Source organism: Homalodisca vitripennis, chromosome X (genome assembly GCF_021130785.1).
Source record: "Homalodisca vitripennis isolate AUS2020 chromosome X, UT_GWSS_2.1, whole genome shotgun sequence".
Taxonomy (NCBI): domain Eukaryota; kingdom Metazoa; phylum Arthropoda; class Insecta; order Hemiptera; family Cicadellidae; genus Homalodisca; species Homalodisca vitripennis.
The window spans coordinates 47185720-47213489 of NC_060215.1; the positions used below are offsets into that span (position 1 = coordinate 47185720).

At 32.5% G+C, this 27770-nt stretch overlaps 1 protein-coding gene across 1 annotated transcript in view; it reads right to left on the reverse strand.

Annotated features, from left to right (window-relative positions):
- Nucleotides 1-27770, reverse strand: part of LOC124369436 — a 139757-nt gene that overhangs the window by 91892 nt on the left and 20095 nt on the right. The window contains exon 2 of the mRNA XM_046827442.1: nucleotides 2231-2369. Within this exon, the coding sequence (XP_046683398.1) occupies nucleotides 2231-2369 (139 nt within the window). The remainder of the gene's footprint in view (nucleotides 1-2230; nucleotides 2370-27770) is intronic.

Here is a 27770-nt window from a genome sequence, read left to right on the forward strand (position 1 = left end):
CCACAGAATATGACAAAAATCTTGAGCATTTTCAATGCAAAAACTAATCAATTGCTATATATATATACATTAAATTGTATAAATGGCTATTTCCTTATTTAATTTCAATAAACTTTGAATTGCAAAAAGTACTTGCTCCGTCGGGAGTCGAACCCGGATCTCTCACTTGCCGGGTGAATGTGCTACCATTTACACTACAGAGCGCTCACTTTTTCCGATTCAATTATTTTGTATTTGGCCGTATCTGTCACATATGCGTTTAAATAAGCAAAACTAACATATGATCGGAAGACCAAATACCTGTCAAACGACTTTTATTTACATTAAATTGTATAAATGGCTATTGCCTTATTTAATTTCAATAAACTTTGAATCGCAAAAAAGTACTTGCCGCCGGGAGTCGAACCCGGATCTCTCACTTGCCGGGTGAATGTGCTACCATTACACCACAGAGCGCTAACTTTTTCCGATTCAATTATTTTGTATTTGGCCGTATCTGTCACGTATGCGTTTAAATAAGCAATATATATATATATATATATATATATATATATATATATATATATACATACACACACACACACAATCCAAAATCTATAGTGATGGTAGTTAAACGTGATATTGTTAAAACGTTTCATGATTGAGAAAATTGTTGAAACGATCAAACAGTTTCCAGAAAACATTATGCATACTTTGTGGTAACTGAGAAGCTTAGTTATTCTAAGCTTTTATTAGTGATGACATTATTAGAGAGTTTTATGTTTGGGAAGGTCATTGGAGCCATTAAACTTTTTTTGAAAATGTTGGGGTCGGTTTTGTAGTTAACACCAACTGTGGGAGTTTGGTTATGTTATTGTAAGTTATGTGCGTGATAGCCTGTAAAATATTGTACTGATGACATAAGGGGAGAAGTGGATCGATCGCTGAATCCTGTTAGACTGCAATGCATTTATACAGTTTACCACTGTCGTAAATAAGGTAATAATTAAATTGAAAGTTAGGTGTCAGATGTCAGTTAAGTTTTATAGAATAAGTATTAAAATATTTTATAATTTTATATTCATTGATTTATTTAAATATACGTTCATTGATCACCACATCAATGAACGTTCTCTGCCATGACCAATATATTCGCTCTAAAATCACTCTATCCCTCCTAATACTGTAATACCCGAAACACATTTAGAGCTTCTTAAAAGTTCTGTACACACAGGTTTTTAATAATATGATCGAGTATATCACAACTTATTATGTTTGATTTCTACTACAGTAGTTCTGCTTCGGATGTTTAATTGATCACATAATAGTGCACATACATGATAAACTGTACATATCCAATTAAATTACGGTAATTCTTGTGTGACTCAGATATGATCAAACATACCTACCGCAATCATTGCGGAACAACAAATTTAAAATTCTAAACCTACATTTGTGACATGTAGATTCTTTGATAAAATCACTCTATTCTTCCATTGCATTTATTTGTCCTAATGTTCGCCTTAGTATGTAGTAAATTATTCAAGGCAGTATTATAAATGAATATCAACCTGGGCTATGATCTATGCTAAAATCTAACGTGATTTTGATGATGGAATTTCAAACATTTGTCGATTTCTGATATTGTAAAGAGTGTCCAGATAGTTTAAGCATTCATATGATCGTCTAAATGCATCAAACAGTTAACAAATAAAAATCCCTGTAATGCACTCTAAAGAATATAGGAATTTTTATTGTGTGCACGGAAACCGTACACACATCATTGCAAAGATTTGAAAAGAAAACCAACTAGTAGTGGTCGACTAGTAAATATTTGGTGCACATGGATTATTCCGTTCATATGAATCCTGGTATCCGATATTGGAGAACGAATTAGCTGAGTACTGACTGGCAAGTTTAAAATTTTCTCAATTTCGTTATTAAAAAAAAAACAAAATATACACCCAATTACCTAGTGTATGTACATTTAGTTGAAACATTAAATGTAGAAATTTGTATTAAATATATGAATTTGACAATATGAGTTTCGTGATTTTTCGTGAGACAATAACAAGCATGATGGAAATATGCAGTAATAGTGCTATAAAATTATAAATGATGATGGATTATTATACGTGTAAATACAAGTAATGAATAGGAAAAAGATAGCTAGGTGATCAGCCTCATATTGCTCGTGATGTTAGTTATGCTGCTGTTAGTTACCGTTAGTTACACTCCAGGGGTGACTTACCTGTTGTGAGCTCGCAAGTAAAGTCGTAGTGGGGTACGGTCCCGTATCTCTCGGCGTAGTCTGCGGTGCCACCGTAGACTTTCTCGGTCGTACCTGGCTGGCTCGTGATGGCGTATGAACTCGCTCACATTTGCAATCCCTGGAACAGAAAAAGATGTTGGGTTTATTAATAAATTATATTAATCAACCGATTTTAATTTTACCAACCCAAAATCACACTTTCTCACATTGAATGCTGGACGGATTACCGACCTAGGAAAATTCACGCAGCTGTAATGGTAACCTTTTTCCATTCAGAAAAATAACTCTGCCTCTTAGTAAATAGTTATTTTACTAAGAGGCAAGAGCCTCTTAGTACTGTCTTAGTACATGTTTGTGTCCAGTCGTGAGCAAGAGCACCATGGACACAAACATTCGATTGTCATACCACTGTTGTGACGACCTGGGAAAATTACTTCTGTCACCTGCAGGACATCAAACTAGGGTTGGTGAGTACCATAGAGGGAACTCCTAATATACGTCACATTGTAGTATGGATAGTCACATTATTCACATTTCGGGTAGCCATAAGCATTACTGAGTCGAGTCTCAAACAAACGATTCACCGATCTCAGCATTCAAATCGTTGCATTCCTAATCCCAAACTGAGATAAGGATTGGGGATTCAGAAATAAGCGCAAAAGTGGCAATCAATTTCGCGAACAAGAGAAATTAGTCAATGATTAGTAAAAATTCCATTTTTAGTTATGCTAATGCATCAGTGAATACCTGCTTTGTGTTTAACTAGGTTTCTTACCAAAATATATTTCGTAACAGATAAGCTAGCAATTTGTACTCTGTTTTATATAAATTATTTTCCTTAAATCAATGAATTTTTGAATACACCGTGGTCAAACCTTTAAGCTGAAACAAGGACCTAAAATATAACCAATATTATTTGGCCATCCTATGTGAAGTATGTTTAAATCAATCTCGCATCCATCCTTTAGAAGCAATGTTCATCCGGTCTAGCGAACACCTTACTGCCGAAATTCGAAAGTGATGCGGGCAAAACTTAACGTGATGGTTACACCTCAATGTGTCTTGATTAAGTTCATTAACCAGAGACAGTTACGCATAAGATTTAAAATTTCTTAAAACTGAAAACTTCAATCGTAATAAACTTTAAAACCTAATATTTCAGGATTTCAATCCACAGAAGATATTACGTATTTAGAAGTATCTAGCAACAACGGGAGACTTAATCTATATACTCTTTAAAGCAGGAATAACGTACTGGACCTGTTGAACACTATAGATTTTTAGTTACGTAGAGAAACTGATATTGAACACATAAAATATGAACGTGTCAGTAATTTCCCCCTCCCCCATTAATTTTACATTGCACTGCGCACTGATTGAAAACAAATTTGATTGAAGAGACTTCATTCCCGGGATTATCAATTAAAATGTAATCACCTTGCATTCACTTTAATCAACGGCACCCTGTATAACTATGGGGTGGGGTGAAAGGGATGTTATAGTGTGTTGGGGTTCGCAGTATCGGTCCATTATATTTTCCAATCTGCACAAGCTAGAGAGATTGTCGTTGAAATATGCCGGAAAATTGAATTCATATATTACTTTCCCAAATACCACATAAAATAGAAACACCCACTAGCACTTAGGGGCATTATTAAAGTATAACAACTTCACCTCAGTACCTCGTGTACCAATTTTGAATATATGATATTTTATATTCGGGGACGACACCAGTGTGTGTGGCAAGGCAGGGGTTTCTCAGGGATCTATACTAGGTTCCTCAATATTCATTTTATAGGTAAAACGATATTGGTGATTTTCTCAACAACGATATGTGCCAATATTTGGTGTTTTGTTATAGGCTCTTACAATAACCATATAAACTAAGTTATTCGCCACGTTAATGATTAAAACAACAAACTTTTTTACTTGAACGAACACGTACGTATACTGAATTTGAACTCGGTCACAATTAAAATTCTGTTGATCGCTAAAGTTCACATCCCAGTGACAGGATATATTTAAATACAATTCGTTCCAAACATAACAGATGGACATCTTTCATTATTATGAATAACTATAGGAAAAATCGTCGATTTCCTTGGATTGAAATTATGCTGTCACTCAAAATTTTAAAGAGTATTTTTGGCTATACACATGCGCAAAACATTGGATTCCTTCCTTCCAATAAATGTTTTATTTAGTAAAATCCTTCATCTTCCTTCACCCTTTGAAATAAAGTTACTAGTGACATAAACATTGCTGTATCTCGTTGAAAACAATTTCTAAAACGTATATTGTAGCAGGACGTGTTGAGAATAAACATATGGAACTGTAACCTATACTAAAAAAAGTTAACAAAAACTTAATTTATGAAAATACATATTTATGCAACTTTTTATTAAAAATGTATATATATATATATATATTATAAATTTTAATAATCGACTAGCTGCAATTTTGAGGATACAATATTACGCACGGATATATATAAAACGCACGCGGTCCCAACATATCGTCGTTGTCACTCAATTTAATGTATTGTGGCCTGCAGTCTCCATATTCAATACAAGTTTAACGCAATTACTATCTCCTGTGTTGAACTCAGCATACGGAAGTGTTTGTTATTGTAGTTGTTACCGCACAGATGTGTTGTATTAATTTAAAGAAATACTTAGCAGAGACTGAATATTGATAGTACACATCTACCTATTTTACAAGATAATACTTAATCGACAGCTGTATATTTTTTCATTTTTTTAACAGATTCTATTTTACCACAGTGATCCATAACAGTTATTAGTTTTATAGGAGACCGTAAACAAACATTGAACACATGTTGAAGAAAAATGCACAAGAATGTCAGATTAAAAGAATATGATAACGTTTTGCCTTTCTTAATTTACTATAATTTTATGCATATCATAGTTTACGGGCACAATAATACTGTTTTATAGCATAAAATAGCTAAACTTCCTAAACATTTATTACATTTTTGACAGAGAATCGTACTTATTTGGATACAACTTTCTAGGCCATCTTCAGTTTCAAACAATTTATAACATTATATAATAATTTAATTTTGTCTGTGTGTGTGTTTATAAATCACGAAAAACTACTGGAAGAATCATACTAAAATTCCATGGACATTCTTAGGATTCCTGGTTAATACATCGGCCTATTACTATTTCGAAAATTCCTCCGGACTCCGCCCCACATATTATTAAAGTTGCGAAAATCCCATCTTGGTCTCGAAAGTTTCATTACAGCAAATAAATTTTATAATTTGAAAGAGCCTGTTAAATGTATTCAAGTGTTCTATGTTAACATTGTTTTGTCAGACAACCATATGTTTAAGTATTTTTACAACAGTTATAATTTGTTTACATCTATAGTCTTGAAGGTACAGGTATGCTTGATAATAACAAAAATTATTTAGATTTTTTTTTTTGTGGAATCGGTGTTGAGCTCTGAATTTACACAAATAAGGAAATATAAGTTCCAGGAAAAATATAAATTTATTGTACGTTTGATACAAATACAAGGTGGAATACACCACACCACGTGTCGTGACAGGCGTTACTGTGGTAACATGCTAAATTTAAAATCAATAACTAATTTCGTTCTTGAGATGTCCTGCGGTCAGACAGACAGACAATCAAAAGAGAAGTTGACACAAAAATGTCGAACCATACAAGTAATTGTGGAATTGAAGTTTAATGCCAAAGTCTACATATAAAAACTTTCTTGACATATCTTACCCCATGGTACATTCGCGTTGCTATCGTGGTTACCCACAAAACCAATGTAAACATATTCGCTACCGCTCAGCCAAATCCCATGGAGTGACATGCATCATCATCTAACTCATTGCTCCTCATATAAAAAATAATCTTTATGTACAATTTCAAGTCTCTCTCTCTCTCTCTCTCTCTCTCTCTCTCTATATATATATATATATATATATATATATATATATATATATATATATGTCAGTTCGTTTTCGTGATATCGTCCAGACAGACAGGCAGATAGACTGAGAGATAAACGGAGACAGAAATGAAATGTTTCCAGTACCATGGAATTTCGCTAACGTTCAGCCAATTAGGTATGCAGTCCTTGGTCGATAGTTTAATTAAAATTACAAAGTTACTATCTAACTTTTAATATAAATTTGGCGAAAGTACGTTTCTCAGACCTATGTATGTATGTGTATATGTTTTCTTGATCGGAGAAACAAGGCAAACTTTAGCGTAATACACGAAAATCACTCGAACGACAGGTGTTTTGACACAAGCAAAGGCTACAAAGTTGCAAGCGAAGCTACAGGTAATTGCTAGTATACATTGGTTTTCCAAATTATCATTGAAAGATAGAGCAAGTTGATTTGGTTTAAATTTTAAGTAAATATTCAATATTTTTAATAACTAAAAAAATTGTTATTTAATTATTATTTTAATTAAGGTAAATAATCCTGAAGTGTACTCAGTGCTACGTAAGAGATGGTAGTAGAAATAGTATTCACTTAAACGGTACCAAAACCTTTATTCGTTCATTATTAGCTTTATAACAACAACGCAACACAATCTCTCGCTATTTGTATGTCGCCTTTAAAGATTGTTGACCTTTAGTATAGGGCAGGATTTCCCCGATGCCCTTTACCAAGATCATTTGATCCCTCTCATATAACAGATCACAGGTTTATAGATAGTTTGGAAACAAAAGAAAGACAGGAGAAAAAGCACACTTTATTCTGTCATGTGATTCCACAAAAGATTTTTTTTTTTTTTCAGATATATCACTGGTACCATTATATATGTATGTATGTATATAAAATCGATAAAAAGATATCATGTTTGCGGGGGAAGGATACACTTAGATGTAAATGTTGTGAGTGTGCATACACCACACTGTCAATAGTACTGGTAAAAAATTATAAAAAGTCCGCAGTTTTATTTGGCAGGCCTTATTCGATTCGTCGATTTGTTTATGTAAGAACTAAATTTTTAAATGTTTGTTTTAAATAGTATTAGGTTTTGTAATGTATCTCACTGACGCTGAAAGCACAATGGTCCATGTAGACTTAACTGGTTTTGTTATTAGCAATGATCTAACACTCTAATGTACTCGTACACATCGCTTAGAACTTAGCAAACGCCATGCGCAGTACAAGTAGCTGCTTTGTGTTCGTTAAAGCAACTATTCCGTGGGTGTATATTATATCACATTTGGCGTCGACATCACATTACCGCTTATTGCTAAAAGCCACAAGACACTTTTGGAGTAGCAACAATTTCTGCAAGTGATTCCAGAACTCTTTTTATTCACACAATCAAAATGCTCATGATACAAACAATGTCTAGAGCACCTTTATCAAGTTAAATTTTTGCATCGAATCAAATGGACTCCGGTCATTTATTATTATACTCAGACAATAAAATAATTACTTTAGTGAATTTTAAGAAGCAAGGATTTTTAAATTTCTTATCTCTGAATTAGTCTTAAGAAAAGGAGAAAGTAATCTCGTTAAAACGAGTCAGGTTAAAAAATGGCTGTGCAGGGTTAAAGTTTGCTTAGCCATTAGCGGCCCCTGATGAACCAGTGTATTCTGAAGGAAAGGGACCATGTTGAGCTAATTATTTTCGTCCTGGAGCTGCGAGGGAGGCGAGTGGTGTAAAGAGCATCTCAAGAGCTCTCGACCTGCCCCACTGCCCCACTCAGCCTGGCACAATTTTCATAAACCTCTCATGGTGTGGGAGCTCACCCCAAAACTGCGTGCAACCAAGTGCGTAAGCGCGCTGTAATGTCTCCATTATTGTTGAAAGCTACCCCTTTATCTCTTAACCGGTCCGGGGCACACTCATATTTACCAAAGTACTTACGTCATAACAACTTTCTTGCAGAAGATCTATCAATTATTTAGCTCTTTTCAAGTCCCTCTTTAACATTTGTTCACCCCTTCCTATTTTCAAACGGGATACAGAATCTTAGGTTCCGATGAAAAACTGCAGCACCGGGAGGTTTAGAGTGGTCAGTTCCCAATTTAATACGGATTAACATATGTAATCCTCTTTGGGTAAACACGTGTCAGCAAAGATGTCGAAAGGATCATACGTTCGGGAATGCAAGTTCCATCGTAAGATGTAAATAGAGTCAGCACTAGAAATACGTTTCCACTTTTTCAATTATCAGAGAAATTGGATTTTTTCACACCCTGTTTAGCTTGTGTAGTCCAATAAAACACAGTATATTTATAACATAGTAGTTACCACTTCCTTAAGTTCAGTTCTTTTATCACACTAACTGTTTTGTAATAAAGTGTTACTGGAAGGCGGAATGTTTGAGAGGCTCAATGAGAGTGGTAAGGGAATTGGAACACTGTTAAAATTACAAGTAAGAATTGCAAGAATTTGTGACAAGTTTTAAGTGCACGGTAAAGTAAAAAATGTGAACAAGGAGCTGTATGAGCGAAGACAAACAACTAAGTATAATGAAAATGTCGCGGCGGTGATGCAGACTTTTACACGGTCCCTGAAGAAATCTCTCAGGTAGTTATTTTGTGAGACAAGTTTTAAATATACATTTCATAAAATTTTTAAATTTTCATCTACTGATATATGAAGACAATCCAGACAGGTATATAACTGTTTTGGAACAAGTGCGTATCAAATGAAACGTTTAAGTAATTCATCTGATCAAATTAAGCTGCATATGAATGGATCATTTAATAGGCATATCTGTATTTACTGGGATAATACTAATACGACATAATTAAACCGCAACCCGTGAATTGATCAGGCCTAACAGTCACGTGTGGTTTATCTTAAAGAGGCAATTTGCACCTTTATAGCTTGTTTATGAATGATCATATAAACAATATCATCAGTATAAAAGATTTATGATTATCGTTTTTAACAATAATAAGTTCAGACTACAGAACAACACCGGTGTCATAAATTAAATTGCTTTACTTCGTCAAGTAAAATAGTTCAAGTAGTATGTGTACATTTTTGAGCACTCTGAACTCTTAATATACCTCCATAATAGAAGTTCAAGTGTTATAAGTTTTTATTAAAGATCTTTTAAAAAGTAATACTAGGCAAAAAAGTAAGTACTGCATTTCAAAATGTAAAATTGCAGTCTAGTCATGATTTCAACAACCTTCTTACACAAAACTCAAATAAATATTACTGATGTTTGTTCAATGTTTTATTAAAACTTATTTATATTGGCACTCGGAGTGAGCTAATTGTTTCTGTTTCTGCCAACTTATACTTATTAATATAACGCTTAATATGACGTTCTTTGACTAGTACTTATATTATATTTTGTGTGAGCAAGTTTTTTTTCTGTTGTAAATAATGAACTTCTTTGACTAGTACTTATATTTGCTTTTGAGCGAGCTAGTTGTTTCTGTTGTCTAAAATAGCCTTCTTCGCCAAGTCCTAAGATGCCATGAATTTGAAATGATAGCGTACATAATAATTTTAATGTATCATTTGTTGCAACTGGAAAAATTTATATTGTGTTCCCATGAGTAATTCTCTAAAAATGTCGGGTTTGGTATTGTTTAGTCATAATTTTGAAACATTGACCTATATAAAATATCTACTTAAACTTTTGAAATAATCTGACAAACAGTTTTTGTATACGCTCATCTTTATAGTTCTAATAACAATCAATAATAAACATCTGAAATGTCCTCTTGTATCATTGTGGGGTTAGTTACAAATCTATTAATGTATAGTTGTTATGCGATTTAAATGATAGGAAAATGTATTTTATTAATTTTAACTATATCTTTGGTAATATACTAAATTATATATTTTTTAATCTACAATATGTTAATCCATAAAATGTAAAATTCATTTTTGTGTTTATAATAAGTTTTATTTATAGAACTGAAATCCAAGGTATGAACGACAGAAATAAATGAAAAACCTTCCTTAGATCTAGAGTTCCAATGTTATTGAGCTGAAAGGAAATCTTAAAGCTCTTCCGTTGGAACGACGATTGGAAGTATGATTGAATGTGACATTGTTACTTTGTAGAGGATTGAAGTGGTTTCATGAATAATAGTTTCTCATTTGTTATTCCATCTCAACACCATGGATAATTCAAGTATAAATCTGATTTTCATGTCACATCTTTAAACAAATATTAGAAACTAGGTCAATGAATATGTCACTCTATTTAAATAAAGAGCACTGCAACATCACTTCAGTAGCTATTTTAGTTTTCATCTCAGCGCAGGGTCCTTATTAGTGAACCTATGTAAATTCATCATTTTTTTAAATAAATTACTAAATTTAACTTATGAGTTTATAAAACGACAAAGGGAGAAATTAGGAATATATTTTTGGCTTGAGAATCATAGAAGTACGTTTGGATAATGTACAATAGAAAAAATAAGTAATAGCTTAACCTATTTACAAGTAATATTTACAATTTCTGTTTCTGCCTCACAATTTTATACGGATTACGCGTAACTTTCATTGTATACACCTTCAAAAACTTCAGGAATATCAAATGAGCAACACAGCGTATTACATTGTGTAGGAAGTGTTATCGCCAAATAGATACTACACATTTTTGCCGACATTTCTGTACTTTGCTCTTCTGAAACGGAAACTGAAAATTTAATTATTCAAACAAAATGTGGGTTCTGGAGAGCTGTTTGGGTTTTTGATTCTGTTAGTTGGTTCTCTTATCAAGAGGACAAAATACAGAGATTTTGACACAACATAATATTTTATGAAAATAAACTGTTGTAAGCCAAATAGGCATATTGTTATATGATTTACTGTAGTATATGAATCTGTAAGATTTACATTTTGAGTCAGGAATTTTTGACTTTGCTCATACGAAACTCATGTACAGTACCGAATTGTACAAAACCCTAATGTAGTATTGACGAAACAAGTATGAGGCTACTTTAGTATGCTTTTACATTTAGATTTAATACTTAAGCTAATTATGTTAAAATTATTTAAAATCTCAGTTTCTGCAGTACTTAAACTCAATTGTGATCGAATATATTAATGTCTTTTCCGGAATAAAATACAAAAACCTCAAAAGAACATCAGCTGTATTCCAAATCAAACGTTATACCTTTGCTTCAGCAGCTCACTAATAACACTGAAAGACCATAACGTGTACGTCCTTCTGCAAAAGATTGTCATTACCATGATGTCTTTTTATTTCTTCAAAACAATTTCTTTTCTGTCCTACTTGAGTAATAGACTTACCACTTACACTTGTATAATAAAGAAACTCTTCCAAGCATTCAAGTCGTTTCATAAAGGCGTTCTGCCACTCTGCACTGACGTAGAATGCACTCTCTGATTATATCATAAATCTTGGCAAGCGCTCTTGGTTTATGGCAAGAATCGGGATCTGGCGCACCGCTGGCGGGTGTGATTCAGCATCGTTCCACGCTGCCGCAAGCCAAGCCATGTGATGATACAGGAGAAAGTATTCGGTAAAGTGAGTAGGATAAAGAAATTTTCCGTCGCTCAGATTAAATAACAACGGAGTTTTTATCTTGTTTTAGATACTCTGGTTGTTTGAACGTAAATAATGAGTTTTACGTAAGTAATTTATATTTATTTTAGTATTTACTCAATAATTATTTCCCAAGTTAGTACACATTATTGTGTGGTTATTGCAAAAGGTGCATTTTACATTTCATATAGAAGAGATAGTATTTACTCAATAATTATTTCCCAAGTTAGTACACATTATTGTGTGGTTATTGCAAAAGGTGCATTTTACATCTCATATAGAAGAGATAGTATTTACTCAATAATTATTTCCCAAGTTAGTACACATTATTGTGTGGTTATTGCAAAAGGTGCATTTTACATCTCATATAGAAGAGATAGTATTTACTCAATAATTATTTCCCAAGTTAGTACACATTATTGTGTGGTTATTGCAAAAGGTGCATTTTACATCTCATATAGAAGAGATAGTATTTACTCAATAATTATTTCCCAAGTTAGTACACATTATTGTGTGGTTATTGCAAAAGGTGCATTTTACATCTCATATAGAAGAGATAGTATTTACTCAATAATTATTTCCCAAGTTAGTACACATTATTGTGTGGTTATTGCAAAAGGTGCATTTTACATCTCATATAGAAGAGATAGTATTTACTCAATAATTATTTCCCAAGTTAGTACACATTATTGTGTGGTTATTGCAAAAGGTGCATTTTACATCTCATATAGAAGAGATAGAGAGAATTTACATTCCTAAAGCCAATAAATAACATTTTTAACTTAATTTAATTATTGACGGGATTAATTAAATTACACTAATTAACTGACTCAATCAAATTTAATTATAGGTAGTGTTCTAACCGAGAGCTTAGTCAGAATGGGATCATCGAGGAAAGGAATAACCGCTTTTCAAGAGAAAGGGTCGACAGTTTCACATTCACTGATGCAATTCCAAATTGCTGAATGCAATACGGCGATGCGCAATAGGCAGCCTGTGGCTTTATTGTGCTTGTGGACCAATATAAATTGTTCATAATAATATTATTCCAATATACATCTTCAAAATATTTGAAAAATTGTTAAAGAAATTTATGTGTGATTGCGCTGCTAGGTTATACTCTGAATGTGGATAGTTAACATGAATATTTGCACTTTGTCTGTGTAAATTTCAATTCAGAGAACTCTTAACCCAAACTGATAAGCTATACAAGCATAAACTGTGGTATAATACATTTAACAATTACAAATTGAACTCTGCATAGTGGCAATTTGCTTCTTTTTAAACATTTAATCATGTTTTGGTATGTTTAAACAAGTATTTAACATACACACACTTTATATAATAGCACAACAAAAGGAAATTATGCAACTGGTGTAAAATGATTTGTGAATCCATCAACGTCATTTACCAACTGTCTTTTTGTAAAAACTGTCTAAAAAAACCACACTGGACATGCAGTATCTCCTCTATAAAGTAGAATAAACTACAATCGTAGCAATGCAAATGTTAAAACTAATCTAATTCTATTTCGGCCTGTCCAATAAAACATAAAAATTCTATACGGGATTTCTTTAGAATGTACTAACATTTCCATATGTAATTAACATGTGATTTTTTTGTAGTTTTTTTTAGAAAACAAACTACTTTAAATGTTCTTTATTTTTAATATTTTAACATACGGAGATAAAGAGAATTTTGTCATAAATGTAATACGTTTTCTGATTTAGTCTGAAAAACCTTTCTCACAATTCCTATGGGATTAAAATAGCAATATTGTCCACAGTCATAAATCAGATATATAGTACGTTGACATTCCACCCCTTACTAATATGACAGCTTGCCTGTGGCTGTACATGTAACTGATCCTGGCAGCTCCACAAATTACAAGTGCAGTAGGCTTTGTACATGTTTAGCTACTACTTTTAAAGCTATTACAAAGACGAGAATCCAACTACTATCTAAAAATCCCAGCACTGAACTCATTGCTACTATTATTATGTTTCCTTTATTATTAATACTACACAACTTTATTACTCTTTCTTGTCTACTTTTTTAAAATGTGTGTTTGTGTACATTATGGATGAATTCAGAGTTATTCGGGTGGATGTGTGACTACTGCAGCTGATCAAAAGGTGTTATACATGCAATTTTATATTTTGCATTTAATAAAATCCTTTACCCTCCATTTACTAATAACGTACGTAATCTGGTTATAGTAATTTTAGTTACCCTTTTAACTGTTAAAAGTTTAAATTTGGAACGCCATATTGCATTACGCTACTATATAAGCTGTTCTTACACATGAGTGCATAAATTACTAAACTATCGCGACAATTTGTCACTACACAAGTATATGAGAGAGTAGATGTAATATAACTGTAGTTGGTTTGCCAAAAAGTGTTTAGTGAATTCGTTAGATTAAATTGGTTTGTGTTTCCGTATAATCCCATTCAGACGTGTTGACAGAGTAATTTTTTAGGGGATTAAGTGCATATTAATCATCACTAATTCACTTTAAATAAATAACTAAAGAACTAATGAAACTTTTTAGTTTTTCATAAGAAACTAACATATTAACATAAATTAATGTCTTAAAATGATAATATAACACAATGAAAACGTTTAAAATAATGTATTATTACAGAGTATATTATGCAAAACCCACATAATCTGGTCATTGTACATTAACAAGTAAATTTAATGACAGTATTTTTTATCATTAAAAGGGATACCCTTTTAATAAATATCCATCATTCCATTGATGGTCAGTGACACCCGACCGGTCACGAACGTCCGGAGATTCAAGTGTGTAAGACAATTCCGAGGACCAGACGTTAGAAAGTAAGTTCTTAAAATAAGCTGAGTGAGAGAATGTCACTGAGTCACAACTTACGTGTAACTTTTACATTCACTTGCCAGGACCGTCATCGGAAATGTACAACATATTATGTTGTTCATGATCCATGCACATCCAATAACTGGGTAACTAACCCCTACCAAAGACGAACGATTGTAAGATATATTCGGAATCCATAGACCAATATTTTCATCTAATACGTTCATAAATCTTTGGAAAAGATACTGCTAGCGTGTCCAGAGAAGACCATGATAGGAGTTCAAAAAGCAGATTCTTATTAAAGGGTAGAAAAAAGGGAATCCTGAGGTAGTCAACAACAATAAATTAGTCTACTACTTCTTTCTGGCTGACTTAAAATTTGTGATGTTGCCAGTCCAGTTTCACGGTCTATCGATCAAAACTGAAATGTGTTTTTCAGCCGGGTGCCCTGTGTGGCAATCATTGATGTAATTATGACACTATTGTGTAAATAAAGCACAATTTTGATTTCTATTACTTCTTTCTAAAAAAATCTAGCAACTGAGGCCAGGAAAAAGCCTAGAAAGCTTAGAGTTTTCATAAAAAGGAGTTGATAGGAGAACTTTCCAAAAGCCATCTGAAAGTAAAAAATGATGACCACCTCGCTTAACCTTTGTACCAGTGATTACAAATAGAGACAAATTTGCCGTAGTACAACGTCTAATGAAGTCGCGGTGGTGTGAAGATGAGGGCAGACTCTTATACCACTAATGACGCAAAAAGAATGAATGGTATATCATCTTGATTTTGAAAAAATATTAATGTATTTAGAATGTTTCACATATTTGTAACTTCCTACTTCAATTCTTAAGTGGCCCAGTCTTAAAATTAGAACTAATGGCTATTGAATAAGTACTCAATTTTAAAATACTAAAGCAGTTACATATTGAGATCAACCAAATCATATCTTTTTCTCAAATGTAGATCAATTTAAAAAAAATTAAGTAATTAAAAGATGAATAAAATTTGAAGTATTTACATAAAAAATTTGCTTTTTTAATCAATCTGGTATAATTATTGTAGTATGTTGCACTGGCCAAATCTTGATTTATAATAAGTCTCCTCTCACCTTTTTTAAGCGAGAGACAATAATACCCGACTATGCATATTTTGTTTTATTAATACGTATTGTGGTTGTATTAAATCGATGTACACTTTATTCACTTTTATAACTTTATAGCCGGTTAACTTTTATCATACATGTACTTAAATAACCCACCCATTTCTTGAAATTAGAATATTTGTTTTCGTGGTTTGATATAGTGGTCATACTTCATGAGGGATTTTAACATGTTCGTGCACATTTGTATTTTATTTAGAACTATATATACAAATGTATGTCTTTGTTAATATTTACAAGCAATTTTTCAAAAATAATTATCTACTAACAACTAACTAAGCATTCTACCTGAGATTGTTTGTTTTTATTGAACGCGTTATACACAATAAAAATATATCATGTCCTAAATGTATCAAATCACGGTCACTTAAACAGTATTAATATAGGAATGACTCAAGGGTGTGTTGAACATATGTGCATTACAAATATTATTGTAAACAAGTTAATAGCAATATAAATGAAATCTTAAGGAACCAAATAAAAAGCAGTATACGATGTTAACATTACACTCTACACTCCACAAAAGCTGAAACAAAATTTAATTCCTAAATATGGAATAGTTTAGTTATTTATGTAAGGTACGTTAGTATTTCCATTACATGTTCAAAAGAATCCAATGTAATGAAAATGGAAAGCAAATATACTGTGGAAATTTTATTTTTTAAACATGAGATTAAATATTAACACTGATACGGTGGGTATTGTCACGTACATGACCTAAAGGCAGGTGACAAAAGTTTCCAGTTTATAAACATCACCAGCAATATATTTGACCTCCCTTTATTTCAACCTATTCTCTCTCGTCCGATGAAATATTTCAACAGCTGACGCGCGTGTTTTCCCGCCAAATTGACTCGGAAATGGTGGGAATCCCGACACATCCATCATCGTATACGAACAAAGTATATAACATCTGTGATTTCGTCAACTCCAACAGACGACGAGCTCTGCCGTCTAAACACATACTTTCTGTTTTGTACAACTCTCTTAAAGGAATCAAAAAATTTAAATTGTTTATTTAAAGTCGCTGTTGTAATTTTAAATCTTACAAAGAAGGTTTATATAAAAGAACTAGTGATTTGAGTAAATTCATATGCAGTGAGATATGACATTTTATTCTAAAATATTTTCTTAAAGAAGACACAAACGAACACAGAGTGAATTTTTTCTCTCTTTGAAAGCTCAAGCATCCGTGAAAACTGAATACTTCTGCGATCAGGAGTAACAAAGTAACTAAAATATATAGTTTATAGTAATAATTTATGCAAAGGATATCAAAGTATTCATTACATTAGTTAGTATTTACCAGTAAAATTGTATACAGGTTTCAGAATATATATTTAAATTTGGCGGCTTGTATATGATATACAATATTGGAATCATAAATAGCAATATATTGGAATCATACGATATAATGGTAATCTGTGTATTTGCTGTGCAGCTAGCCTCGGGCAACACATATCCGCCAGTTCACTCCATTATTACAGTAATACTATTCCATATTCTGTTTATTTAATCACAGCACGATTGATTTGAGACGAATCAATGTTTACTAAAGCACAATTCAGTAGGTAGCTCCAATTAACATGTAGTAGTATACGACACTTTCAGATAACTGGATACACGAGTCTCTATTTATCTTAAGTTTTGAGTATGTTTTATTTGATAGAAATGAAGATCGAAGTAAATAAAAATTAAATTAGATAATAGAAGATCTTGTATGTCAGCACCCAGGATTCATTAAAAATACCTATTGTTTGCCGTAAACATTAAACCGGCTTCAGACTCGTGATTTAATCGTAATCCATTTTATACAATGAAGATGGTCAAGAATGCCTGGCTTGATTAAAAATTTTTTGAAAGTAATGTTTTTAAAAACTGAACCTAAAAACTATATTAAGTGTGATCGTAACTAAAAAAGACTATCCTCTTGCATGGTTCACACTCATACAGTTTTCGGTGGTTACGTTCAGGAGCAAAATCTATTTTAAAATATGACAATGTTAATGTGCACTGTGGTGTTTCTAATCACAGTAAATAAACACATTTTATCCCGATATCATTTGCGACGCGAAAAATTGTTCTTGAAAATTTAGATTAATTTGAAAGCTCGTCGTTCTCAGTGGAATGAATAAAAAAACTAATACATTCCATGCGGATGTAGTTCCGTCTATAAATATGCTTTAGCAATTATTAGAATTTATCCTGTGTAGTCTATGATATTATCTAGCCTATAATATCAAGAATATAAAGAAACTACTTTTATTACTATAATTAATGTGATACACTTGAAATCTTGAAAGCTGGTCCTAACACGTACATAAACTGGAATAATCTTCTTTTCTACAGTTTAAAAGGGAAATTTTATTTGAACTCATTTTATAATTTAAATGATTGTGCCCTCATAAAATAAATTTGACTCCAAAGACACGCGCTGTTCTTTCACAACAGTAAAACCAGTAGTTGGCTTGTTCATACATGTTATTAAACTGAAGCTACTATAATTTAGAGCTTTGTCCTGCTTGTTGTGGAAGTAGGTGTTCCAAGGATTGATTACTTTTGATAGATTCCGAACCAAAGCTGTTTTGATATTTGATTAAATTATGGTGGACAATGATGAAATAGTTCATAACTGATAACTTAGTAGAGGCCGCTCCATTTGTATTAGATCACATTGAAACACAAAGCGATATTTGCTTTGATATATCAACATATTGTAAGTGGTATTATTTAAGGGAAATATAAGTGGGACAAATAAATAAAATGTTTTCACGAGTTGATGGTGCTTGATATTTTTAAAGGATGAAGAGTCTGCGAGATTGCTGGGTTGAGTTTGGCAGCAAATATAAAAGTGCTGGTAGAATACTAAAGGTGGGTTTCGCCTTTCAATTTCCACTTCATTCACCGGGCAGCCGAATTCACTTATGGTCTTTCCTTTCCTGCCCCAATCTTGAAACGAAGTCGTAATAGATTTACTCCGTCGTGATTGAGTAAAAGAGATTGCACGTATTTAAATTTTATCAAACGTTTTGATGCGTTGTTCTCTGAAATAAGTTGGATACAATTACATTTTAAGACGTAATTTTAACATACAAAAAATTAATATTTAAATTATAATTTTGAGGTTATCACTAATAGATATGAATAATAACAGAAACAATTTTTAAAGGGCACTTGTTATCTTTACCATTCATGTTTTATTATTCAGCATATGCATTTTCTCATACTTGTCCAATTTCAGAATAGAATATTGTTTAGATAGAACAATGCAGAGTATAGTATACAAAGGGATGTTACATATTTTCTCTCTAGTATCATCTCTAAAGATATATAAAACGTGTATAAGGGACTACTTGACCGAGAGAGCTTTCTATTCTCTGAGTAAGGCTTCTTCTGCTTAACTTATATAGTTTTTGACATGTGACTGTTCACCGCATTTTTTGCATTGGTTTTCGTAGTCTTTAAAATATGTATGTAGTTTTATTTACGATAAAATTTACACATTTGTTTAAAGATCACTGTTTTGTCAGACTTTATATATATTCTTTTAGGGTATGGAATCAAACAATAATGACAAAAGCAGTCATTGTACTTGCTCGATTATATATTCAAAGCACGGCCCCAGGTCTTGATTTTCTTCTCCCAGGAGGATTTAGTTCTGAATGATCAATATCTTACAATTAAACCTATACTGGGCACAGCAAAAACCGATGTTACTTACATCTGGGCAACTCCATGGATATCCAGAAATGTCACATCACTAAATGCAAAACATTTCGAGATAAACAAATGGTAAAAGGGTGAATCTATAGGTCTAGTCTTCTGCGGAGGATTACTGTTGGAGTGCACGTTGTTGCTTGACTGGGGACATGCTGTTCTCTAAGCGCTATGACTGGAGCTGGCTGGAACAAAGCTGGCCGGTAACTAGACTGAGATGTAGCAGGCGGCCCCTGTCCCAACTTTACCGATCCTGAATATCCTGTCACTCCGGAAGCAGGGGCAAAGGTCCTTTTAAGACTAAGTGCAATAAGAGATGTCTTAGCTTCTTGTCCTAAGTGAAATAAAGTCTTGGCTACAATTAGCACAAGTTTAAACCTCTATTTTCGTTAGTCTAACGGGCACTGTAACATTATAAGGCGCTGAGTTTGAAATCAGCTGTTCACCAGGCCTCTTAGACCCTGTGTAACTACAACTTTAATTTTTTGCTATTACTCATAGTTTTTGACAAGACGCCTAAACCGACGTCTGCAAAATTTATATAGAAGCCAACGCTGAGATGAAATGATGTTCCGCAAACATTCGAACACGTCCGGGCGTGACGCTGGAACCGATTGGTACCTGTTTGGCAGGGCGTGCAAGTCACTTCTGCAGCAAGCACATTCAGGCTGTTTTAGTCAGGCGTAACCGTCTTATGAGCAAAAACAATAATGAGTGAAAATGTATTACTTTTTGAAATTGTTTATAACAGTGGATCTCAACCTGGGGGCGCGCCCAGATTTCCAAGGGAGGCGTCAGTGTATTAAAACAATAGGGAAGTGTTAGGGAATACGGCTTGCAAGTGATTCTCCTGATTCTTACATGTCAGTTTGTTTATTGTGTGATTCTTGACGTTTGCAAGGATTCTTAGAAGTGCACTGCAGTACCAGTAAACATAAACATTGTATGTTGTTGTAGTAGGTATAAAAATGGCCAAATCACTGCATATAAATTTATAAAGCCTGTATAGTTATGATTACATTAAATATAGATTAATTTTCATTGCTAAAAACTGCTGTTATTTTCCTCAGTTCGTAATGTGCAATGTTGTTTTTAGTAATGATACTATGTGGCCTAGACGTTTAAACCCTAATCTACTGGAAGTTTTCGAATGAGAAACGAGAAGGCTATTGAAGATACATTTACCTCTGCAATCTTGTGCAATATCATTTGGTATAACTTAAAAATTAAATTGGAAAGTACTTTCCTAATGTTAGGACAGAAAGCTGGCAATTTAAGTTAACAAGAGATCCATTGAATATCGATTTGGATGTTCTACCTGACCACATTTAGAAACACGCAGTCGACATAAAATATGATTCCAACCATTGCAGAGTTTAAACATGGACGTTGAAGATTTATTGTTGAGTAATTTTCCTATTTACCCGCAAGTTGTTCGGGAAGCTGCAAAGTTGTTAGTGTAACCTTCATCCACAAACCTCTGCGAGTCTGGATTTGCAACATTTTACTATCTAAAATCAAAACATCGAGCAAGACTGAAAGTCGAAAGTTATCTGCGGTGTGCCTTGTCACAGATATAACCAGATATTGACTAATCTATAAAAAACAAATAGTGCCAACCTAGTCACTAAGTTTCAAAATGACTGACATAATAGTATTATTAACTCACATTTTACAACTTTCAAAATTTTTTAAGTTTTTTGTTTTATTGATTTATTAACTTCCAGCGACAACAAGTGTAGGTAGCTCAAAAAGGTAATTTATATAATATTTAATGTTTTGAAAAATATATAACAAATTGTTAATTTTAAAACGTCAATTCTAACCAATACCCTAACCTACAAATTGAAATCTTAATACTTGTGATGAAGACGTAAGGTGATTAATGTAGAGGAGAGGCGTGACCAAATGTCAGTTTACTAAAAGAGGCACAAAGATTGAAAGGTTGAAGACCTACCAAATGTCAGTTTACTAACAGAGGCACAAAGATTGAAAGGTCGAAAACCCTGGTTTATACGAATATTAGTACAAAACTCTAAACCATAAGCATAACATATTTCAGCTTGAAATATAAAAATACCAGATTTTCTTGTACTTGATAATGCGAGTAGTGAACCATAATATAGAGAATCTTACAATTTTTACAGTCAACATTTTAATGCCTGTCTCACGAAAATCACGAGCCAGAGTTCCAGGCTGTAGTGTACACAAAAGTAATGTTCTACAAGAAACATAGTAGATATTTATATTATGTTCATACAATTTCAATATTATCCGATACGGAAAATCGAAAAAGTTATTCAAATTGTTATAGAAACTGCTGCGACAAAAATCCCACAAACATTGTATTGGGTCCTTTACGTAGTGTACTGAGCAACAACTTTAAAACAGTTACAACATTACGATTGATATGCAAGCATAATAGGTTGTTGACCGTTTGTATCATTATAAATTAGAAAACAGAGCAATACGTTTTTAGTATTGGAATCTCTCTTCTTCAGGCGTCAAAAACCTTATGCCATGAGATTATCGAGCAGAAAAATTTAAAGCCAATCGGAGATAAGAACACGCGAAAGTCTAAATAAGAACAGAAAATTATTTCTTCAAAATATACTTATTATATATGTATATCCAAAACAGTCGGTATGAGGACAAATCATATAACTACACAAAACATGGGCGCTATACGTGCATGCGCTACACGCGCCACAAAATGCGAGAGATTGAATTTAATTTAAACTAATGCTCACTTTATATATATTATAAAAGCTGTTCTATGGCTTGTTTTTAAAAAGTCGTAACTCTTTTATATTAAAAATCAAATGCGTGTACTTTATAAAATGTCATTTTGTGACATAAAATATTTAACTGAAAGAAATTTTTAAACAGCAACAATGGTGTTAATACAACACCAGTAAGTCCACTCACTGAAACATAAGAATGGTGGATACACGAAACGTGTGAAAGTTTATTACACACTCTGGCAAAACCTGTAACTCTTTGAGGGGAATAACTTCTAATTAGTGTGGACGCGAACGACCCTACTGTGATTTCATCCAACCTTCTGCTGTGCAACCCGGCATTCTCTTCCCTTGATTCTTCTATGACTAAATTTACTCTTTATACAGCTCTACGCAATAAACATTGAGATGGAATAAGTTTTTCTTCTGCAAAATTATATAAACAATAATATAGCCAATTCATGCGAGTTCGTCATATATTGTAGCTGAAAAGACTAAAGAAAGCCTAATATTTTTTTATAGCGAGTTTAAATAGAACCCCTACAAGCTCACTTAAGGTTTTATGAAGTCTTTCCCCCCTTGATTAACTTTTCATCTCCTCCGCGGGTCGGCCCGTGATTTCCCCGAGTCAGTGGGAAATCTTAAATGTAATCATAATTTAAGTCGCATATAATACTAAAAGAATTCACGAGGCAAAAATTGGAATATAAAACACTATTTACTGTTTCAACAATAATTGTGTTTAATTAGGTTTGCATACAAAACCGTAAGTCAACACTATTCATTACAAAAAACTTTTAAAGGTGTTGCGCTTAAGTCAATTTATTTACTTAAGGGTAAATCTGACCAAAAAAATAAATTTAATATAGCGAAAAAGAGAGACGGAGGAAGAAATAAAAATAAAGGATACTGTATAAAATGTGTTGGTATTATGCTCGTCTATCCAAGAACCCTTATATCCCATCTGTAATAGTTGGTAAAACACAAGCATGCGCAGATTTACCTTTATATAAAATGAAACATTAAACAAGACGAAGTAATTTCTATATTTTCGACCTTCGCCTTACACCATAAAACGTTTCCTTTTTTGTGATTAGTAAAGTGAATAACTTAAACAAGCAAATAAAATACATCGTACAAGAAAACCTTGAGAGAGACTTATGAGTGGTAGATATCTAGAGGCTGGTGTGAATGTGTAACTGTTGATTGAATAGTTGTCAAGTAATGGAAGTAAATGCAAAATCTATCCTCCCCAATTATAGAAATTTAACAAAAGTTATATATTTGACAGTTTGTTGCAAATATGGTGGAGGTAACAAGGAAATATGAGGCTATTATGTTAATGAAATAACGTTGCAAATAATGTATGAACTGAATTAATTGCACACGTCACGACTAATTAAGCGTTTAGGACTCCATTGGTATAGTGTCTTAACATAGCGGAAATACGAGTGTATACGTTATTGTAACAATAACAATAATAATAACCAGTTAGTTTAAAAATAACTAGCTTCATTATTTATTCAACTAATACAGAGAAAAAATTACAAATTAATTTTTGAATAAAACCAAAGTATGAATTTTGGCTAACTAGTTCTTTATCACTATAGTTAGTTCCAAATTATAGGAAACAACCGTAATAATTGTTGCCATTTTAGTACTTAAATACAGTAATAAAACGTTATCAGTAATATGATCTCATAATCCGTACGTCAAATTTATAAGTAAGAAAGGTGTGTCATTATTGTTGTTATGCATGATCATTACCTTAAATTGTATGTCCCATTGTGAACTTGCATTACTATTTTGACCTAAACAAATGGGGGTACACATAGAAATTAAACTACAATAAGCTAGTACGTAATCAATTTGCGTAAAAATATCAGTTCATGTCCAATTTTTATTAATATAGATTTTACTGGACTTCTTTCAGAGATATGGACTATCTTGCTTGTATGTGTATTGGGTGGTTTGTGGGTGTGTGGGGAAGAGCATCCAGTATATATTTACAACAATTTTCAGTTAATTACACAATGAACTTTAAAACTACGAGTAACTATAAAATACTTAAAACAGTTCTTCTTTTACGGATGTTTGTGACATAAAAATGTGCACGAGAAATGGAAAGGTATATAAGCTAAAGAAGAGAAATGTAACTCCACTTTGTAATTGTTCAGGTGCTAGAGGATGAAGTTAATTTATGAGGGTATATACTTAATCCATTTAATATTTAAGTTACATTTAGTTACATTTATGTTATCTCAGATTTTATGTTACAACACATTTCTTCATACTCTACCAACCTATGTGTGATGCCAGTTTTGTTATATTGCGTTTTTCACGTGCTTCATCAACAAATAGAAAATAATAATAATAAAATATGATACGCAATAAGTTGTCATTACGGGTATGATGAAAGGATTCGTTTTTTTATATGAAGAATCTGTATGTAACGTTGGCGTATTTAATGTACAACCTATTGATGGCCTTAAAATTATAAAATCCACGTACCTAGAGTCTCTTGCATTAGACAAAGAATTATCCTATTTAGACAAAAAAACAACGAATTATTGGGTTTTAAATATCCTATTAACATAAAAGTATTGAGACATTAAAAAGTACAGTTTATTGGACATTAAAAACCTATAGTGGCATGAAGCATCCAGCAGTGCCAGACAATATATATTTCGTTACTGACATTACACACAGTTTCGATAACCTTTTACGACAGCTTCATACGAGTTCTATAATATTTCACCTTGAAAATAGAAACTTTTAGTTCTGGATTTAGTTTTTTTTTAATTTCGTTATATATATGATGACTTATAAATAATAATAATGTAAACAAAACAGTTTGGAAAAAATATTTTTACATAGATACATTTTTTGAAAAATAATTCCAGGAAATTTAAACGTTATCCACATAACATATAACCGGGCGTTTCAAACTTATTTTCGGATGTCTTAGGAGATAGTTCCTAATCCTACGGTTATATAATTACGGTTTTAATTTCAGTTGGATTATAAGAATTTATGTATGTGTTTTTCTTGTAAAATATTGTTTTAACCTTTATGCATTCAAAAACCAAATTGAACAAGAGGTTTACATTAATATTGCCTATCAATAACATGAATCATGTAAACTTTTATTAATCCATTTCATAGTGGTGTTTTTTACAGATATTGATTCACGTTATCGCAATGTGCATAAATATTCACAAGAATAACTTTTAACATAAAACTATTATTTCTTTATTATAAAAAATAAAAATCTTTTAATTAAATCGAGCGAAACAATACCTAAATACTTGGGGACGCTAATTAATCCCCCGAGCGAGTTCCCAGCGCAACAATCAAAATTATTTAGATGACAAGATATTTATCGATTATTAAATGGAAACTAGTGGCAGTATTCCAATCCTAAAACAAATTAATGTTTATTTAAAATTCACTTCAAGCGTATTTATTCTCATGCAAATACATTGAAAATACGTCATCGTTTGTTATCATTAATTTTCCCACAGTTTCCGTTAATACTATTGATGAGTTGTTTTATCATTTAGAACAATAGCAGTATAGTAGCTAAAATGTATTTTAAAGTGGTAATGTTCATTCTCATAGTATAGAATAAAATTAACAAATTTAGTTCACATTCCACCTTAACTCTAAACTTCCTATTATGATGGTAAAAGCTACTTAACAAACAGTTTATTTTATTATCAATAAAGTTGTACTCAAAATAAATAGAAAAACACGCAGTATTTTCGTGATTTTTTCACACAAGAAAAACATTGCTTCGAATCGTATGGAAAAGATTTTCCACTAGAAACCCGACTCAATTTATCGTATCATTCCATGTTCTCCTATGGAGAAGAATAATCAGTCTCATCAGAACTTCCTTTCACATTGCATTAGGAGAGGCAACATTTTCAAAATATAGGGAGCCACAAACGGTGACACACAATATGTGTGATTGCCTTCGTTACTCTGTTCCATTGCACATCAAACTCTTTCAAAAGTGAATAGCCTAGTGGAGTCACAATATTCCAGAGGGGGTAGACAAAAGACAATACTGATCGTGTACTACTTACGCGCTCGCTCCAGAGTTTGCATTGCAAAGTGCATATATTTAGAAGTGATAGATGTTTTTGAATGACTTAAGTTTTAAGGGTTGAAGTGTCATTGTTTTAGTTTAAGACTCACAAAGGGAATACAAGTCTATAACTAGCCCCTTATCAAATCTTAAGATGAAGACAGCTTGCTAAAGATTGTGACTTAAAATATCAGATTAAACCAAATACAGTCTGAGATGCTGTGATAATGAATAACACAGTTTACTGTCTACCTGTGGCTAGAATTATGGTGTTATTTTCTGGTTTACTCAGGTTAGGCTGTCGTGGTAAAAAAATTAAGAGATGAAGAGTTTAGAAAAGTTGTCAATCTTCTTCCATTCACCAGATGATGAAAAGGACTTCTGAGTAGTTTTAGATATTTTAGTAAATTGCACCAAAGCTCCATATCATATCCGGGCTTCTACTGTTTCTCCATGAAAAATGTGTTGCACAAAAGCTTCCAACCACCAATACGATTTATTAAGTGAAAGTGCAGCTAAATGGATAAAGTGATACGGTGTCAGGCATCGTAGATTAAAGAAATAAAAAAGCTAATTATGAATAACAGCTGTTGTAAGTTTATAGCTTAACTGCAGGTTTACATTATATAGCAGTTGGGAAAGTGTTGAATCAAGTCCAATATCTAACAGAACTGTGACTTCTACAATAAGAGTAGCTTTCCATTTATTATCCTTCCCAGGACACAGCTGCGCCCTTGTTTTATTTTATACTAACGCCGGCTTTGCTTTGCAGTGTCCTTGTTAGCTTCGTATATATTTCACTTGTTCATGGTTACATAGCATTCGTATCACCATATTTATGCTTGAATTGTTATATTAAATTAACTGCGTCTACCAATTTATAACAGAAGATAATGTTATACTTGTAATTCTGGGTTTGAGCAAATTATGCTACTCTATAAAGAAAAGAAATCTAAAATATATAATATATCAAATATATTATCTAATAAAACTTGCAGCATTAAGACCCCTTAGTTTCCAATTATACAAAGGCTACATTTATAATTCACTGAGTACATGTCCCACACAAACATTAAATATATAAAATAAAGTTATGAAGTTACACAACAAAGCACACATCCGCAGGCAAAGTAAAATATTCTACCTCTTCTGTCAGAAATAATGTGGTCATTTTCACATGTAAATGAGGAGTAGAGGCGACTTTGGATTCAAAACATACATTTATAACTTTTAAGTTTTGATTTCCCCTTAATCCTTAATAATCGGCACACGAATAGAAATAGGCCAATACAAAATGTTTTCAACCACAAAATGTTTAAACTCTAAAAAACACTCTAGACATATATTTATTTAATATTAAAATCTTTTACAAGCCTCTTTACTTCAATCTGTGTGACTATCTGATTGCCAAACCCTCCAAGGAATTACGTGAATAGTGCCATGATTGTAGGTTTGTTGGAACGCAC